The following is a 20,021-nucleotide window of genomic DNA, read 5'->3' as shown; positions in this document are numbered from 1 at the left end:
GTTATTGTTATCTCACTGATGACAACTAATTGGCACACAGTAGACCTTCATTTTGTTAGAAATTTTGAAAACAATTTTTACCATTGGAAACAATGCAAATAATCAGTTCCAGTGTCATAATGTTGCCACCGTAAAACTATTAGTGGATCGGGCAATTTTTTAACAACCGGAAGTTTCCTAATGATCAGGTAAATGTAAAATGAAGTTTCTTGAAAAAAACAAAAAAAACAAAAACAAAAAAAAAACATCAACCAGTTTGGAAAAAAGAAATGGTTAAAGTAACTTAATTACTTCAATGGTAACTTAATTTTAAGAGTAATGTTTAAGAATTATACTTCTCTTGTCCAACTTCTTTTCAATGTTGTCCACATCGCCGGTTATAAAGGTTGAACCACATGATTTTTTTTGTAATGGTGCACCAAAACTCATCGCTGCATGCTGTCCTGGTGTTTCCAGTCGTTGAATGTGTCATATTTAACACGTCGTATGTTTTTTTTTTTTTTAACATGACTTAAGGTTGTGTATTAAATAGTGACATTCAGGCTAATTCCTTGTTCAACTTGCTCTTCTTGTCCGAGCATTGCTTGTATCTATCAAGAATATCATTTTGACCGAGGTTTATGGATTGACTGCCACATTGAATTTCACTAAACATATGAAAAGATCTGAGTTTATGATAAATGTCCATTGAATTATGCTTTCAGATGTAACTTACTTGTGTGCAACTAAGATTTGGCGAATTTTGGGGCGGCTGTTCATTCAGTCGTCCTTATTTTTACATTTGACCAAATCTTCACGCGGGCCGGATTAAACCCGCTTGTGGGCCTGATCCGGCCCACGGACCGTATGTTTGACACCCCTGGCCTAAAACGCAGAGAACCATGACGTCTGCTAGGCAGAAGGTGAGTTGCATTGTGTTTTGTTTACAGACAAGGCGGATGGTTAGAATATGAGGCAGTTGCACATCTTGTCCCTCAACAACTTCAGGTGGGATTGTCTGAAGTTGACCATGAATTTTTATCTGCTAAGGTGGATCTCAGTGGACTTGTAATGCTCAAATCAAATGCACTGGCACGTCTGTGCGTGACAAGTGTACATGCTTGCACGGCTTTAAGCACATTATGAAAGCTGTGACATCTGAGACCCGTCAAATATTGAAACATGCATGTCGATGTCAAAGCAGCTCTGCATGTCTTGCATTGAAGCTCGAGTGAGGGGACGGTTGAAGGTTTGACCCCTGACCTGTGAAAGGGCTACAGAGGGTGTCTTTGTGATTGTATTACTCATCACAGCCTCCGTTATCACTGTGTCAAAGTGTATTTTGTTGTCTTTGAGCAAGACGAAGGTGACGTTCAAATGTGGTCCATTTATGTTTTCACGCCTGTTTATTTACATTTTGAGCAGTGGAAGTACAAAAGTGTCATTTCTGTCACACATCCGCCGATAAACATGACCAGGTGCGGAAAGTAGAAAACATCTTCAAATGCAAATTTGCCACACACTTGATGACAGACTTGATGTAATTTATGGAGAATTATGCTTCCCAGCGTTTATGGGTTGTTTGAAGGCATATTTACCTGTCCGTCTTGTGCAAACTCATCCACCGTGACCCATCCATCTATTTTCTATACCGCTTGTCCTCACTCGGGTCACGAGTTAGCTGGGGACTATTCCGGCTTTTTTTTTGTGTGCAAGAAATGTGCTTGCTGCCTCGTAACAAATCTGTTTCGGACAAATGTAATATGTTCCGTTTGCTAATTATACCATACATATAATTGGGTGTTGCACAATATAGGGACTCAATAAAGTGCAGGTCAAGTGTGAATAACTGCTTTGAGTAATTACTGTTTTCTCAACACATGGCCATTGTCGTCACTGATAATCCTGCACCTGAGCTACCGGCTGCAGGGTGACAGTTGCTGGGGAACCAAGAAGTCATTCGGTTTAGTTTTCAGAGTTATGCCAACAGGAAAAAAGAGAAAGAAATGAAAAGAAAGAAAGAGCTCAACATGACTTTTTTTCCCACGTTTTTTTTTTTTTTTTTACCATAATGGACATTAAAAGTACTCTACCAAGTCGTGTTATTTCTGAGCTATGTATGAATGTGTGAGAATGTCAGAACAATTCGGTACTGCTATTATGAACGCATATAAGTGTTGGTTTAACGAATTAATGGATGGACGTAGGATGATTTATGCGCTTGTATCTGCGGAGCTCCAAGGGCAACGCATGTAAATTGTGCTTTGCTCACATGGTCGTGATGAAGCTTTTTACCTTCATGGCTATACAGTTATACACTTTTTTTCTATACCATTATTAAAAAAAAAATGTGTGGACTCTCTAAGGCAATGAAAAAGCAAAAATAATAGTTTAGAACAATATGGCAGCCACTGATGGTGTAGTGGTACACTTGCCTGAATTGTGTGTGGTGTCTGTGTGTCACCTGCCACTGGTTGGTGATCAGATCAGGCAGTAGTGTGCCATTTGCCCAAAGTCAGCTGGGCTACACTCCCGCGACCCTGTACAGGAAAGTGATTTGATGAGGACACAAAACAGGATGGCACTCAATTCTACACACGGTACCTTTAAGAAATTTTGTTTTTCAGATTACATTGCCTTGGACTGAAAATAATGTATTTATCCATTGATTGTCTATACTATAGATTAAAATTTTAAATCAATATTTTTTCTGTAAAGAGGACTTCAAACATGGCTTTTTCTGCATGAGAGACATTTACAATTATAAAACCAAAATGACATAATGGCAAAATTGCTGAGTTATTATTTTGTTGGGGACAAACGTCTTTGCCGTTATTAATAGAATAATATGAAAATTACACATTCAATTATGTTTTCACTGGTACAATGTTTTTTTTTTCCGTGTCGGTACTGTTATTGCTGTCGCGTTTAGTAAAACTTATACCATAAACCTGAAGGTTTTTAAATGACTTACTAAGGCTTTATGAATGTTGACTGCATCAACACTTCGACTATAAATCCAATATTAGCACATCAAGTGAAAAGTAAGTTGGTGTTGTAATGTTCACAGGCGTGAGTGTCTTTCATGCTTGATGGTGTGATTTACTCGACTTGGCCACTTGATGGCGGTCGACTCCCACCTCAAAGGGCGAGGAAGAGTCTCGGGCTGGGAGGGAAAACTGGGCTTTGAGATGGCAAATCTCTCCCCTCAACTGTTTACCCTGACGTCAGTTTGCACAAGTAGCAGTGGGCCGTCTCGCCGCGCGTTCTCCGAAACTGCGTGGCTGTGTCACTGTCAACCAGTGGCGGAATAGATGAGCTCCACTCTCCAAAACTTCCCCGAGTGGATGTCACGGGGCGACTCGAAACCGGTTTCCTTTACGCATTTAAAAGTGGACTAAAAGAAAAAAAGAAAAAAAAAACAGCTTGATGATGAACACCTGCGCCTTTTTGTTGATTCTCACCGTCCAGATCTACGCCGATGGCATCGAGGGGCCGACAGGTAAGACTCGATGTTCGTCCGCGTGTCCTCGATGGAGTTATAAACTTTGTGCGTGGGGATGAAACTCCACTGCGGGCAAATGAGAAGCGAGTTCGGTCAGCATGCCACCCAGCACCAACTTTGTGCTTCACTGCGCTCTCGTGCCGATTAACGCATCTACCTACGACTTATTGGGGCGGTTTAAACCGTTATTGCTATAAATATATTCACATAAAAATCGCTATCAACTTTCTAAAAGTGATAAATAACTTTTCGTCAAGACATTAAAGGTTATATGACGACGACTGTCTGGCCGAAGCTCGATCCCATTTCCCTAAACAACGTATCATCTCCTGCTGTGCATCACCGCTCATTTTACAAGGCGTTTCTTCCTTACTGAAATAGAGATATAAAAGTTTAATTTCACCGTTGTCCGTATGGTCTGCTAAACACTTATGATACCCTGAATGCCATTTTAAGACTAAAAACAGTAGTGATTGCTAGTGCTGCTTTATTAGGTTCCGTCTCTCCCATTTATCATCATGGAAATGCGTTTTCCCGTTAAAGTCTTGCGTTCTGCTTTATAAGATCATGTTTGGAGCTCAAAATCCCAAACTGGCAATTTGTAAAAATATTACCCTGTCATGTAATATTTCCCTTAGAGGAAAAACTCATTTGCATAAAAAACACAACATTATTTATTGGATGGTTCTGGGTAAAGCATTACCTCATAGCATTTTTACAAGACTCTGACAAATCATGCATGAACGTTATGGATTAAATATATAATTTTAAATGTTTATGTATATTTTTTCGAGTCTGTTACACACAACAATGGATACATTCTGCCGCAATCAATCCTGCTGTTGTCACTGCAAACTACTGTACCATGTATGCTATGTTAGTCCATTTCTATTTAAGTTAAATATATATATTTTAACTGAATGTGTTTGCATATTTCACTGGTTGTAAAGTGTGGTTGGTGTTGTCCAAGAGTGATTGAGCTTGGGTTTTTCAAACTTAACACCAGGGCCCAAATTGGGTCGCGGGTCATTTTTTTTTTTTTTATTGGGTCGCTGATTGTCTGATGCTGTAAGCTCGGGTCACCATATGTTGGGTCAAAAAGAGGGCGTGTGGGTGGGTGTTGTTGTTTTTTGATGTTTGCGTGTGTGATGGAGAGAGGGGTGGCATTGTTTCTTGTTATAGTTGGTAATACAACATGTTACATAAGAGATATGGAAGACTTTGTAATTGTTTCTATGCAAATAGTTCCTCTCTGCAGTGTGTGTCCACAAATTAAGTGTGATATAAAAAAACAAAACAAATATTTTTTGGGGGGGATTTGGTTACTCAGCCAGTGGCGGCGGGGAGCAAGCACCATTCATTTTCAGTCTAGCTGCAGTATACATCCACTCTGGAGGAAGTCTCAGAGTCTCCAATAAAACACACCAAAATTTGCCCGATGTGTCGGAAAATTGGCCAAGTTGGCTGATTTTGTTCTGCGTAACAAGCTGTGCTCGGCTTTTGCCTGACCTAAACGACCTCCCAAAATTCAGTGATCTCAACCAGAGTGGATATTATAGTAATTTATAGTGAGTAGCAAAAACCAGAAGAAGTAGATCCCGCTCCAAAAAGGTGAGCACCTCAGATGCCATAAAATGATGGCACTGCTATGACTGAATGAAGCACCTCCACTCACCTCAATATACGTCTTTGTTACCAATACGCCACTAGATGGCACCAAAGCTGTATAGCTTCATGAAACAGCAAACAGGTGAGTTTTTGAATGAAAAATGGCGGACGGGTTCAAAGTAAGAATCTGTTGAACTGCAAGTAAACAGGAGTTTACTCTAATTCTTTATCCTTGGCGTATTTTCCTTGCCAAAAGCCGGATGCATTTTATTAAGACAAAAAAAAAAAAACACCATACAGAATTGCGGAAATTGCAGGACATTCAATGGAACGTTTCATTGCCTTGTTAAAAATAGTCAGAAATAAGAAGTATTTAATTAAAAATAACTCAGAAAAATACACATTTTATAAAGATTAACTAGAGTAGCACTACAATAATTGACATGTAAGATTGTCTGCACCTTTCTGGCAAGGTGAGACTTGTGTAGAATGGGAGCACTGCGGAAGTAATCCCTGCCACATCTGTTTATTATTCATCTTCATATGTTTGCTGTATTAAATTCATGCCCTCTGTGTTCCTCGCCATTAGTTCATGTATCGTGCATGTCTGTCCATCCATCCATGAAGGTGTATGATAAGTAATGGGCTGGCTCAGTTATATGAAGGAATTAAATCACAGATGGAACAGAGAAGCTTTGCCAAATTCTACATGATGTACAGTAATTGTTTTTTTGTTTTTTTTTCTAGCATGTCGCAATCTTGCCGTGTGCACTTTTACCACCCCATTAGGTGCAGCCTACACGGCTGTTCCATACCCCGCCATTACCCCCCTCCCTGATGACTCCCCTTTTCGCTTCCGCATCCTACATGGGGCGAAATCAAGGAGTGTGAATGCAACCTTGACTCCCACACTCCACTGGGCGTCTCATTTGATTAACATTGTGTTGCATGAAGCCCGCACCTTCACCTTGGATGCTGACTAACAGTTGAGCCTCGGCACCCCGTTGGGGATTGTTCACCTTTTTTCCACTCGATCAAATCCATGTTTTCCATAACTCCTGCTTGCTGCACTCGGTCGCACCTGTCAGCGCGGTGGAAGATAAATTATCAGCAGCCTTTTGAAAGATTAAGCCTCACCGTTATGCCACAATGATTATAGTCACATTGATAAGAGGAAAAATAGCTTAAAAAAACACACCGGACTTCCTTTGAGTCAGTTTTTTTTTTTTTTTAATAATTTTTAAGTCCTGTCTCAGGTTTGCTCTTCCATTTTCTCCACTTGGAATACAATAAATATTCACCTACCATCAACCCAGTACTGTCAATAAGTGTTAAAAATGATCCCAAGTCTCACTGCACGTTTTAATCTAATCCTCTGAAGTCGACGACAATCCGTTCCTGGATGCTGGTTGACTACTGATTTCTTTTTTTATTTCAACTCAAATGCTTCTCTTGGAATTCAAAATATTTTAGCATTCCAAACTGAAAGTGCCAAAATAACAGTGAACCAGTGCATAATGCAAAATGCTAAAATAAGATAAAACAAATGACCCTTTGATGATGCCAGATGGACACTGCAAATAGTAAACTCAGGAGGGAAAATAGCAATTCGTCGATTGTGCTTTTGTAGTCTTTGAAGAGAATGTTTAATTGCATCCAAAATCAATTTGAACAACAAGAACAAAAAAAGACATACCAAAGGGAATTTATCTTTTGGAAATGGAAATTAAATTTCAATGTCATTGTACGTATAACAAGTATGGAGCAAAAATGAATTTTACAGTATCAACTTGCCCAAGGAACATAAAACGACATTGACTCTGAACAACGGGAAGATATGTATGCTTGGGTGGGCTGCTTTCTTAAACATTAATGTCATATTGTCAAAACATTATCTTCTATGTGGTCGGTCTTTAAGGTAGCGCTGTATTTTATTTTATTATTTTTTTTGCTTATTTCAGAAAATAATAGAGGTGAAAAGTGCTGCCTGGTTGATCTCATTAAATCATGATGCGCAATACTAAACTTTACAAAACAAAAGCAGCAGCAGTGAGGGTCAATGTTGGAGCGCCTGCATGAAGGGATCATTAGTGTCTGGGCTGAAACAGGTGATCCATGCTGCAAGACAGACGCAAGACACTTAAGAGATTAATGAGGATATCGGGCAGCCTCTACTTTTGAGCACCAACTTACACTGCTAAGTATAAAATATTTTCTCTTGAAAGGAAAACCCATTGGAAATGGGCTTGCGTTTATTTCTTTTTTTCCTAATCGCTGCGGGGATAATTGGTGCATTATTCATCACGGCACGTCAGCCATTTGTACCTGTTACACTTAGGTTCTCAAGAGTCCATTATCTGTGCGCTATAATGGGCATCTAATTGACAGAGAGTGGGTGGATTTATTAGCATTCTAGTGGGGAAAAAAATGTCCCTAATTTGTAAAAAAAAGAAAAATGGCCCAAAATGGAAGTGAATCCAAAAGAGATGTGGTGAATCCACAATGTGGAAGTTTTCCCTGCAGGAAGCAGGCCACCATCTGTGGATAGGAGGGTGAGGGGTGGTGGGGACGGGGACGGTCAGACTGTCTCCTCCTAAAAATGGTTGGTTGGGTGCCATCTTTGTGGGCAGTAATTCAAAGAGCAGATGGAAAACTTTGCAGCAAGGAGGATGGGAGGCGAAAGGAGAGAAAGAGAGAGAGAGAGAGAGGTGGGATCGTACTTGCGCGGAAAGATTGTTTTGTTTTCAAGCGATGCCAAGACAGACTTGTGGTGGCGTGTGCGTCCTCAGCATTAATGTGTGTGATTAAGCAGACCACTGATGAGAGGTCTCATTGTCTCTTTCGCTTCTACGCCGGATCTATTGTGTGTGGAGAGCCTGCCTATGACTAAGAAATTTGGGATGTCAAATTCCATAATATGCGCACTTCATCACTGCGGGCTTCCTGACAAATCCAGTTTGCCTTTACACTGTTTTGCACCTCACACAGTTAGGAATTAGAATTAATACAGTAAAAGATTTCACTTTGATTGGATGTCAAATCATGTGCATGTTGGGGGCTGTGAGGCAAATATGTCCACAAGAGCACCGGGCATTTCTAAAGATGACTGTATTTCTGCCTTTTTTTTACAACACAATACAGTGATTGTGTGGTTATTAATACAGTATATTAAAATGCCAACTGTATTTCATGTATAATTACGAAAGAATGATGCAATAAAATTGACTTTATTCACAATTTAAACATGTACGTATGGTGCTGTGTTTTCATATTGAGAAACGCTGTGGCATGGAACAATGATTGAGTGCCACATTAAAGGGGAAGTCAAGTCCAAAATTGTATTTACAAATATGTTCCATGCGGCCCCGCTATTGTCTAAAAATGGTATTCTGATTATTATTATGTTTGTGGAACATGAGTTAAGTTGTAAAAACCACCTGTTTTTATCCATCTGAGGGTGAAGGAGTCGTGAATGATGAAGTCGTGATTTGCTTCCTGATCTTTTTAATAGATATTATATTGAGTGTTTTTTCCATTGACAGCGATCAGAGGTCCATCGTGAATTATAATATAATTTCCGTTTGACATTTTCTAAAAATATCCTCATTTGACACTGGGTTATTAATATTATACATTGATAATTTTCTCTATCAATGGTTTGTTGATTTAAATTTTTTTTTAAGTTAATGTCACCGTTTTTATTGTGCCTTCCTGAGAAATATTTTCCTCAGGTGTTACTGCACTTGTTTTCAGACGTGGTTTTACAGTCAGCAAATATGTCTTCATTGGTGTGGATGGGGAGTTTATTTCAACATCTAAAAATGTGCGTGGTTAGAGCAAGAAAAGAAAGAGCTGAAGGGAAAGAGCAGGTTGTTACCTTTTAGGCCAGATCACGTTGACCATGTATCTTTGTTCCCGTTATACCCATTGGGGGCTGGCGCTCATATCCTGATATTTAATGCCTTATGCTGCAGGTCCACCAGGAGCTCTCAAAAGAACTACACAAGAGGTGAAAGTGCGTTGACAAGAGATGATTATTTCCAGTTGACATCTCTTTTAGGCATGCTGGGAGAAGTCTGCCAGAATGGCAATTTTGAGACAAAAACCTCAGTGTTTCTCTTTACAAAAAGGTTAAATCACTAGGAAAGTGTTGCCCCTGATTGCCTTACATACTTTCTTCTTCCATGTTCCATTTTCCACTTCTGGGCTTTTGTCTAAATTCTTCACATCGGCTTTGCTTAATACCACATACTGTGCTATTTAAATTTGAGACATGCTCTTGGAACTATGTGCAAGGAATGATTGGATATATCGATTAACATGTTTCATTCAAATGTGCCGATGGGGCTTTTGTGTGTTGATCAATGTCCCCATAAATTAAAAATCTTTGCCTCTGAGTCCAAGCATCTGCGCTCTAATGTCTGAAGGCTCCGTGTTATTGAGCCCCGACACAGACGTGAGGGTGTTTTACCTTCCAGCACCCAAGGGATGCCAACACTGACAGATTGACAGTTGTTGAGTTTGCTTGTCTCGTCTCCTCCTCTTTCCAGCAGAAGAATCAGCAGCTCTTCAGCTTTCTTGGCCACGCTGACAAATGTGATATTGATCTTTTTTAGCAAGTCAATTTTTTTTTAAAATGCCATTCTGTCTTTGGAGGTTGAATTTAACATAAGAGAGTGAATGAAGCACTCCTCAAGAACTTGCGTGGTATTCTTGTATCTGTACTTGTAGCACACATGAATACAGTAGACCCGTGCTATTTGCGAGGTGGGGGCGTAGGGACCGCGCCTGACTGCAACTCGTGAATTTCCGCAAATAATTTGGACGTTCCCTAATAATGATTCTAATTGCATATCTTAATCATTGTATCCATTAATATGCAATAACTATGCCCAAAACACTTGAACAGCATTTCCAATCCATTATGTCTCTTAAAATATCTTACAGTAAAGTTCTTGCAGCTAAGCATTCAAGTACAAAATGTAAAGCGGTCAACAAATCTGATGATGATAGTCATGAATTTCTGGAGTGCTGCAGTCTTTATCACATTCTATATTGTTATGCAAATGAAGATTTTTCTTTGCTTTTAATGAAGTCTGGTCATCAACTGTTGAAGAATAATTTGAATGTTTTTAAACGGCCGTCTCAGTGATAACAGTATTGTTTCCCCCCCCCCCCCAAAAAAAATTGTTAAAATGCACTGTTCCGATTATTTATTATGCACAGCAGTGTTACAAAACATTTGTGTGTGTGCGTGTATATATATATATATATATATGTATATGTATGTATATATATATATGTATATGTATATATATGTATATATGTATATGTATATGTATATGTATGTCCAACAGCTTTATGAATTGTCTGCAAGCGTTGGTGGATGCGAACGCGCATGAGTGGCAAAAGCCAGGCACCAAGTTGCCGGTAAAGGGGTAATATTTTCACATAGAACCTCTTCGCAATTCTTGCATCCATCGAACGTGAGTTTTTGAACAGCTTCTGCTTGGATTTCTTTCCAGGATGTCAGAATAGCTTCCCATAGCTGCTCTTAACACCATTATTATCGAACAGCTGATTAATAGAAAATTCTTGTCCTTCCTGTTGTGGACTTTTGTTGAACCTAGTTTGCTGTTGTTTTGGCGTGTTTACAGCCGACCGTAAATAAAATATGTCAGACTTTTTTTTTTCCATTTGTGAATGCTGGACCACAATTGTTTTTGGGTCCAGTGGCAATGCTTTTACTGCACCGGCATGCAGAGAAAAGGGATAACTATTGTCTAAAAGACAAAAATAAGTCAATAAAAATGTTTTTGGGCTCCTTATTTACCCAACAAAGTGTTCTAGAAGTGGAAAATTGTGAGAAACGTATTTGTTCGAGCTGTTCATTGCCAGCCTACATAAAACAATAGACCTGCGACTTCTACAGCCGTCAATGGCAGTGAATGAGATAAACACTCAAAGACTTTGCCAAAACGCAGGATATGTCAATGCTTAACAAACACAAGGCTGTTTGTGCCGCTCAAGATAACGAGCTTGATAATGCAAAAAAAAAAGTGTACATTCACTGTGACGAGTGAGGGCACATTACTCCCATTAAACTGCAGGAGCTTATCTGGAACGATTTTTAATTGGAAGGGTCACAGTTCAAGTCCCAATGTCAACAAAATGTAAACATGGCAACTACTGTAGTTGATGAACTGATGCTAATCTGCTTCCGACTCCACTGAGGGTAGTGTGCAAAACGAAATGCATAGATCAGATTAGATTGAATTCCAAAGATGATATATAAATTATAAATGCTGTAAAAATTCTCAAGTCAAATATACACTGAGTATAACATTTAAAATATAAATATAACATTTGGTATCTGTGCACACATAGAGACTTTAAGTGACAGACTTTTTTACCCACACTCTTAATTGGCTTTGTTTTCAAAACTGTTGTCAACTGTCATTTTATACAAAGTGCAAAACTGTGATGAAAATAATCCCCCATGAAAATAATCGTTCTAGTTTTAATGTGCTCTGAGTGGGCTCTCTACATTACAGTACAACACCGACTCCAAGAATATCAAACTGCGCTTTAAGATGACAGCACTATTGTACTCATTATCACTTAAAAGCTCATGCTTTAATTGAGTGATGGTCATGGAAATCTGTCAGTGCACACAGATGGCTCAGTGTTTACAGACCAGTGAGCGAACGACACACTCTCTTGCTCACAGATGTGTAATTATCCAACAAAGAAATAAGCCCGGCTGTTTCCCGTTTCACCTCCCTCAGGTGGCGAGTTCCAGACTGCCAAAAGTGGGTCTTTTGAGACCGATGCTTCAAGCGCTATTCCTTATCCGAACCCCAAGCAAAGAAGGCAGTTTATATTTAGCCGCCGTGTTCTTTGCCTTTCCCCGGAGTCAACACATTTACAACCACATTCCTCAGGCCGTCTGCCTGTACTGACAGGAGTAACGAATGTCCAGGTCAAAAGAGTCAGAGTTGAGGATGAGAGGCCGGATTGCAGTGTTGGGAGCGGAGCAGTTGTTGGGCTATTCTCTGCATGTGATAGCCTCAGTGAAATCTGAACTGCTGACACGCCTGCTCAAGTCAAAACACTCTCTTCAGGACATGCTTTTCCATGGTGGCTTGATGGATCTAGCTTTTTTTTCTTTCTTTTTGTCGCAAAGCTCTCCAGGGGAAGTGGTATTTCTGGTTTGACGAGTCCCTTTGGGAAAGAAATTTCTTCAGAGGGACCCAACCATGAACCCAAACACTTATCACTCTGATGTATCTCAGGCTCATTAGACGGACACTTTCCCATAAACTTTATTACGACAGTGGAAATTGAAAGGCATTAAAGTATAACAGAGCATGGCTAATGTCTAGTTTGGTGATTTAAATCAGTGCAACGTTTGAAGGCTGCACAGCGTGAAATCGTACGGACTTTTTATAAAATGCCCTCTGTACCTTGCATTAATCATCCCAGTTCGCCGATGTCTCGTCTGTATTTTGTGCGTCCTGCGCAGTAGAAGTGTCGCAACGCGCTGGTGACAGCCGCCGCCGCCGCTTCAATTGGGTTACAGCGAGGTCATGGCAGCTGTAGAAACAAGCACAGGTGCCAGCTGCTGGCAAATCAGACCCTGCAGTGATTTCCAAACCTGTAGAGCACAATTTTGATTTACAGTCAATGTCATTAACAACGGATTGTTTACAGACCTTTTTTATGGGGAGGGAAAGGATTAACGAGATGGCCAATGAGGTCATCCTGAGTCCATGTAAGTTTTATTTTCACATAAGCCGTGTGAATGTTGCTCGCAGTTTCATCAGTGCAACGTCTTGGAAATTTGCAATGTAGTCTGTTAGTTTTTTCTTTTGTTATCCAGATACCGCAGGGGTTTTATATCGGCATCTCATTTGAATGTAAATAGAGCTTTAGAAATAGAGAGTATAGAGATGATTTTCTCACAAGCGTGTTTCTAAACGCAAGTTGGGTTGAAATCAGTTGATAGTGGGAAAAAGAAAACGTGTTCCGGAACTCTTCAGGTCTTTACTTTGTTCTGACTCGGGTGTTAAAGTGAGACAGAAGAAAAGCAACACCTATTGATTTCTCAAACACAGCCTGTCACCTTGCTGCTATTGTCTTCCTCCTCTTGAAGCTTCCCTTTCGATCCGACGTGACCTCCCATCACAAACATCCTCACTTTGACACTCTTTACTCAGGGGAGTTCTTTTTCACAACACCGTCATAAACTGGATGTTACCTTTTTAAAAATGTCACAAATTCCAGACGCCAAACTCACTCGTCTCTGACTGTGTCTGTGTTTGCCATTCAAGCCACTCATTTTGAGTAAATCCACCATGATGATGTTTTGTTCTTTATTTTTGTCAAAGTATAATTGCATAATGGTCAAACTGTGACACTTTGGTAGTGCCATCAATGCAGAGCTCTCAATTCTACGCAGGTGCTACTGATGGAAGAGAGATCCTGACCACCAAAATATGTGCCCTTTCTTCTCACTTCTCTGTGCTATTATCATGTTGCTTAGAAACGAGTACAATACAATTCCACAAAACGCAGCTACATGGCGCTGATGTTAAGTACGGTCTGAAAACCAGAGAAGCAAACTGCTTCTTGCTGTGTCTTACCAACACGAAGTAGTGTTTCTCGCCGGGGCCTCTGACCTAAAGCCTTTCCGCTCCCCATGCGCGGAAGATTGCTCAGTTATTTGAGAAATAGCTTTTCAAGACCTTTGTTTTCCCATGTCCTGCCAACATGACCCAGGCTGACAAGCAAAGCGAAGAGACTGAAAAGCGAGGATTTTACAGGTGCATTCAGACTGGGCACCTCAAATGGATGGAGCAATCTTTTTAATAAAAAAAAAAAAAAAAAAAAAAAGCTTACTTTCTGGTGCTACCGACTATTCTCATGTTTCATGTTGTCTAAGGAAAAAGAAACGTTTCAAAAGTGCTGACGCCATGATTGTAATGTGAGCCTTCCCAAGGGTAGCTTCTTGAGACTGTGTAGTGTTTTGGTAATTTCCTGTTAATGGAAAACTTTAAGAAAATGGGTCAGAAAGGCTAATGTGAATGGGAAAACCTTTTCCGCCTCTCTGCCCTCTGTAACCAAAGGCTTTGAGCAGGGCCAAATGTATTACAGTAGCACAAAGCCAGAAATATGCAAGAATGTTCCACGGGGCCCATGAGGTTGTTGTTAGTTAAAAATCCTCAATAGCAGCTAATTATCGCTATTATGCTCCCACTGCTACTTGCATGTGTATTTTCTTTACTTGAACTGACATATTGGTTATTGTTACCACCTCATTAAACATACTGTAAATATTTGTTAAACCCTTTTGGCCATTTTGAACGTTCGTAAATGACACTCAGAGGATTACAACCCAGGGCATTTGCACTGTGTGAAAATGCACATGAGCACTTTTTCCTGACGTTTAATATATTGCACCCCGAAGATAGTACAGCCAGGTGCTGTACACCGTGTGAGACCTCTGAGCAGGTCGACCCAGCTTACCCTTACACGTTGTCTATTCGGACAGCCAGCGTAATTAGGAAGCAGCTTAGTTTGGTATTAAGGTTGGAAGTTGGCTGATCACAAACGACAGGAGAAAAGGCATTAGGAGCATGGTGGTTAAGATGGGTGTTACTCTACTTAGCCGTGGTATCATGTGACAATATCAGGAACCGACAATTGAGCATTGTTGACGCAGAGATCCTTCACCCGACACTAATAGGCTTTACTACAGATAACTTTGTTTACCCACAGTGTGTTCCCCTCCAACTTTCTGCTTTTAACCCCACTCACTCGTGCACATGCATACAAATAAAAACACTCACACGATTCATACTTGTAGCATAATTATAAAATAGTCATGTTTTGCTCTACACCCTGGAGTATATTAGTGGCGTTCAGACGACTTTGCCTTACTGCAGTACCTTTGAAACAAAAGAGGAAAGATGGTTGCTCTCTCTCACGAGTGCACATTTGCTTTTTTCAAAATGTTTCCGTAGAATATAATTAATAACCTCATTAACTGAGTGAACGAGCTGTGTATGGCCGAACTAAAAGCCGAAATCCCCTTCGGGTCTTTAGTTTTCTCTACTTTAGGAAACGGGGTTGCTGATATGGCGAGCCTGTGGTTGGGTCAAAATTGAGCCCGGTCCCGTGGTTAATTTCTTCTGTATTAACTTAAAATAGTTCTAAGCGACACTACATCACACAATCAGATGATTACATGCATGAATATGACAGGATCTGGTATTTCTTTTTTTTTTTTTTTTTTTTTTTTTTTTACAATATTTGACGAAGATTGCCTTCATCGCAGTAGGGCAGAACAAGTCAGTGTAATAACGTCATACCCCCAGGCGGAATAAATACTCCATACCCGTTCTGTGTCAGTGTGCTGTTTATACAAAAGAACGAGCCACAAAAAAAGGCAGGAAAATCCTGCCTTTAGCAGGCACTGTGAAAAGGGCTTTTATTTTGACCATATTGAGAATGGGAGAAAGGAACGGTTTTCCCCATTTTAAGCGCTAATCCCTTGCAAAGGACCAGCCAACCCTGGCACGGCTGAGGTAACGAGGCCAGAACAAACAGAGAGGAATGCATTTGTCTGAGTATCCTGGCTTTATTCATTTCTGTCTCCAAAAGCAAGAAGAAGGGACCCTCCTTCCAGACTTGTCAATTCTTCTCTCTGAGTCAGGTGTCAAAGCCAACGTGGAATTCTGCGTATCTGTTGGATTAGTCGGTGGTTGTTTGGACAGATGCTATGGCAAGCCACACCGCCTTTCTGGCAAATGAATTAACTAGGTTTTACCTCTCAGAGTGATGGTTTCTTGCTTCACTGGTTATCTGTTGGCTTGGTCAGGCTCATCGTCTCTCATTGAATGCTGAGGTCAAGGAAGTGAGGATTTATCCCAGTCCAGTGAATCCCTCTGGCGGCACAAGCTCCTGCCGACGCATTTAAGATTGGTCAGTCTTTCTCCTCAGAGATGTGGAAGAAAGATATTTCTTTATTTGCAATAAATGTCTTCTCCTGCACCAGCAGTTGATATGTGCTGCTAAGAATTAATCGTGGCAGCAGAATGGGTGAAAGGTGAGGCTGATAGGAGAAGAATTATTTTTGTCATTCTCACGTGTTACCTCACTATCTCAAAAAAATCACCATTTACAATGTTTTAAATTAGTGTCTGGTGAGTTTCAATGTATTGTTTCTTTGAGAATTAAAAATGCCAATTTTCATCGTGGTAGCAGGAGTTTTGCTTGCAGAATGTTTTTTTTTTTTTGATTATCATGTCACAGAGCCCACAGCAGATCTGTGAGCTACTGAATTCTGACTTTTTGAGCAGGACCGTCTGATTATAATGCATCATCATCAATAGTGTGCAGAGCCTTGATTATCAGACTCCTGAAAACAGCTGGAGGTCGGAGTCTAGAAGAAAATGTTTTTGTAGCAACAAATCAAACATGGCAAAGGCTGGGTCCTATTTGCAGTTTGACATGGCTTAAAATTAATATGCACGTCAGAAAAACATCCCTTTTTCTCTTTCTAAACAATTAGTAACACTTTAAACTTTGAATCTAGCATCACTCCTGAGGTGTTTGTCGTTTACAGGCAATTACGACGAAACTAGCGGTTGATTCTCTGAGCAGACAGCATGGAATAAACAATTCTTTGTTTGAAAAAAATGTGTTTAAACCACCATCTGTTTGAAGGAAATGTTTTTTTTATTGTGGCGCAGCTGGATGGAGCTGAATCACAGACACCAACATCTGTTGTCTTAGCTTTCTTGAGCAGTACTGACGCTCATGCATGTTTGGATTGTATAATGGTACCAGTCAAACAAGTACAAGAATATCAGAATTGTAAGACACCATACGCAACATTCCTTTCCTCCATGGTCATTTGACCAGACCTCGTTATATCTTTATTGTCATTATCCTGTGATGTCCATCCAAGAGCTTAAAAAAACAAACAAACTCAAAATATTTACACAGCAGAAAGGAACACCCAAAAACTGGTATTTGACAGCCCAACTATCAATCTTTTCAGGAATCTCTGATGTGACCTTTTAAGGTAAAACTACGAGTTTCCCCAAAACGTACAATACCATAAAAGTCTTGCGTTTATATCTTATTCCAAAAATCTGAAGAATCCATCATTTAATGCAGGGGTGGGCACACTAAGGCCTGGGGGGCCACGTGCGACCCGTTAAACATTTTAATCCGGCCCGCCGAACTTGAAAAAAAATTAAATGAATAAACCTTGTTAATATTTTATTTTCTAAATACTGAGGCTTTTCAAAGACATATATATTGTTGAAATGCTTTTGTTCACTTTCATCAAAAATAAAATGTATTTATTTTCTCCGATGAGGTGAGGTTACCAAAACACTCCATCCATCTGCTACTGGTCTGTCAAATTTTAGAACCCATTGTGGCCCGCCAATCAAAAAGTGAGTGGGCGTTTTGGGGGTGGTCCATTGTGTTCGGTAACCGTCGCATGACGACATGGGGGTTTGTTTGTGTGTGTGTGCAGGGTGTGGGAATGGATGTGGTAGAAAGGGGCACGGGCGTGCCTAAATAGACAACTGGGTGGAGGGGGCTTGGTACGGCAGAAGTCACGCTACGAAAGTTAATCAGCAACTTGGCTGGGGGGCGGCCGTCACGCAGTTCAAACAGCCCGGAAATAGACCTGCCGTTCGTGAGAATGAACACATTTTCAGCACGCCTTTGGCACTAAAGCACAACAGAGGTTTTCATTAGGCACTTTGCATATCTCTGGCGTCCGGCCGAAACCGCCTATGTCATAATTGGGTAAATTTCATATTTCCCACAAATCTACACACTTGGTCAATCCACACGTGTGTGTATTTTTTTTTAATTGACCAAGCTATAGTGTTGAAAATGGCTTGCTTTCTTTGACGAAGGAATGTTAATGATTGAACAAGCATGCCGTTTTGGGGCTTTTCTGAAAGGTGAAGATTTCAGCCGACGCTAATAATATGGAGTACATCAATCATCAGTCATCAATTCAAAGCACTTTACTGCCTAACAGTTAAGGAAGTGAAAGTGAATTTATGACTGACATATCTGGTGACTTGGTGATAAAATGTCTTTTCATTGGTTGTTAGGCTTTACAATGTTAAACCATTGTAACTTAAAAAGTCCAAACCATCAAAGCGGATTCACACTTTGGACTTACGTGTTAATGCTGTGCTAGACATCCTGTAAACCGAAAGCCACAACAAATGTGTTGAAAAGCCTCTTTGTATCATAATTCCTCCATGTTTTTTTCTGGTTTGAATTTCTTCTCATTGCTCCGTTACTCGCTTTCTGTTTTGACTCTGCCTTCACTCGTCCTCTCAGCCTCAGGGCGTCTCTACGATCTAGAGCATCGTATGTATTTTTCAGGAGGCTTTCTGTCTTGGAAGACATGCAGCAGAAGCACCGGCTCAGAGCGGACCTGTCTTTGAGTATGCGTGTCTCACTGTGTCCCCGAGCACTCATTAAGCTGGTTTGTGGAGGTGTGCATTTCAGCTGCGTGTGGGGGGGGGATAGGTATCAGGGGGTGGCTTCGCGGTTCATACTTGCATGTAGAGGTTAAAAGGCCCCCTGACGGAGTCATAATTTCCCAGCCGAGGGCGACCTGCGAAGGTAACTTCATTAGCCTGGTCCCGCTGTAGAGATTAACTTGATTATCCTAACAGAGTCTTGATGGCGACAGTTGGTGCCGATATTACACCTGGAACTTTGTTCCTGTTTTCGGTCCTGCGATACCATGCCATGATTATAGTTTATATTAGATTATAGTGTGCGTGCGTGTTTGTGTGCTTGTAGACGATAGCAAAAGAAGGCCTCTTGGTACACCTGGAATGCGCGGCTACGCTGTAATTTGCAAAGTGGCTCGTCTCCTGGTAATATGCTGGGCTGCTCTTGAAACTCCTTTGTGTAATTTACTTGATGAAAGTCACACACTTCTTTTGTTTAGCGCATGCCCACACACGCACGCACGTCATGTCACTCAGCTCCCTGTCATCCTTTTTAACATTCATGCCACAGTGTGGACGTTTCTCCGCTAATATCCGTCAGCCTATCCATTACCCATTACCTACCTACACAGGCGTGCATAGCCACATGGTTGTCCTTTAATTACAGAGAGGGCAAGCAACCTTCAGCTCACACGAATTGATATACTGCACCTCTTGACTTCCTCTTTATTAGGTGACATGTGAGTGACCTGTTGTACTCTTCGGCCAGTAGCAAGCTGCAGTCAAGGATCGTATCAGTCATTGGAACAGTCATGTCTTACAACAGCTTGATGGCTGTTTCTGCAGCCTCATCCTCTCATGCCCTCTGGCTTGTTACGATTTGCAGCTGTAGTGTGACATCCAAAGTAAAAATACTATTTGAAACTGTATTTCGGGGGATTGCATGTTTTCCCTGCGCTTGCATGGGTTTTTCTCTGGCTCTGTCTAAAAATGTTTTCCAATTGAAGCCTGTAAATTTGGATATATATTGCAAAGTCCAAGTACCTGATTTTGAACGGTGTGCCCATCAAATTTGTTGCATTTACCGAATATAACAACCAATCTCTATATGCATCTCTATACATCCATGGAGACATCAATAATCTGTGCATTCAATGACATCAAGTTCGCAATAATGAGGTTTATCCTAAAGAAAGGACCATCAACAAAAAATGAAGAAAAAAAAACCTCTCAATTGTCCTTTTTATAAAAAAAAAAGAAAAAAAAGAAAAGATTTTTCCATTGAACAGTATTTTATTTTGGAACAAAATATTTGGTACATTAATTAATATGTTCCCTGTTAAGTTTAATAATTAAATAAATACAATTTTAGTCTTTATTTGTATTTTTTAGCGTTTGTATTTTCCCATTACAAGTTTGCTTCT

General features: G+C 40.3%; 1 protein-coding gene across 4 annotated transcripts in view; it reads left to right on the top strand.

Annotated features, from left to right (window-relative positions):
* Positions 1–3,142: 3,142 nt before the first annotated feature.
* Positions 3,143–20,021, top strand: part of ptprub (protein tyrosine phosphatase receptor type Ub) — a 160,030-nt gene continuing 143,151 nt past the window's right edge. For all 4 annotated transcript variants that reach the window (XM_088306271.1, XM_088306270.1, XM_088306269.1 and 1 more), the window contains exon 1: positions 3,143–3,481. In XM_088306271.1, coding sequence (XP_088162397.1) covers positions 3,409–3,481 — 73 coding nt within the window. In that variant the 5' untranslated portion in view covers positions 3,143–3,408. The remainder of the gene's footprint in view (positions 3,482–20,021) is intronic.

The sequence above is a fragment of the Idiotropiscis lumnitzeri genome, chromosome 10 (genome assembly GCF_059441095.1).
Source record: "Idiotropiscis lumnitzeri isolate Australia: NSW breed Sydney's pygmy pipehorse chromosome 10, RoL_Ilum_1.0, whole genome shotgun sequence".
Taxonomy (NCBI): domain Eukaryota; kingdom Metazoa; phylum Chordata; class Actinopteri; order Syngnathiformes; family Syngnathidae; genus Idiotropiscis; species Idiotropiscis lumnitzeri.
This window is presented reverse-complemented; position numbering and strand designations above follow the sequence as displayed.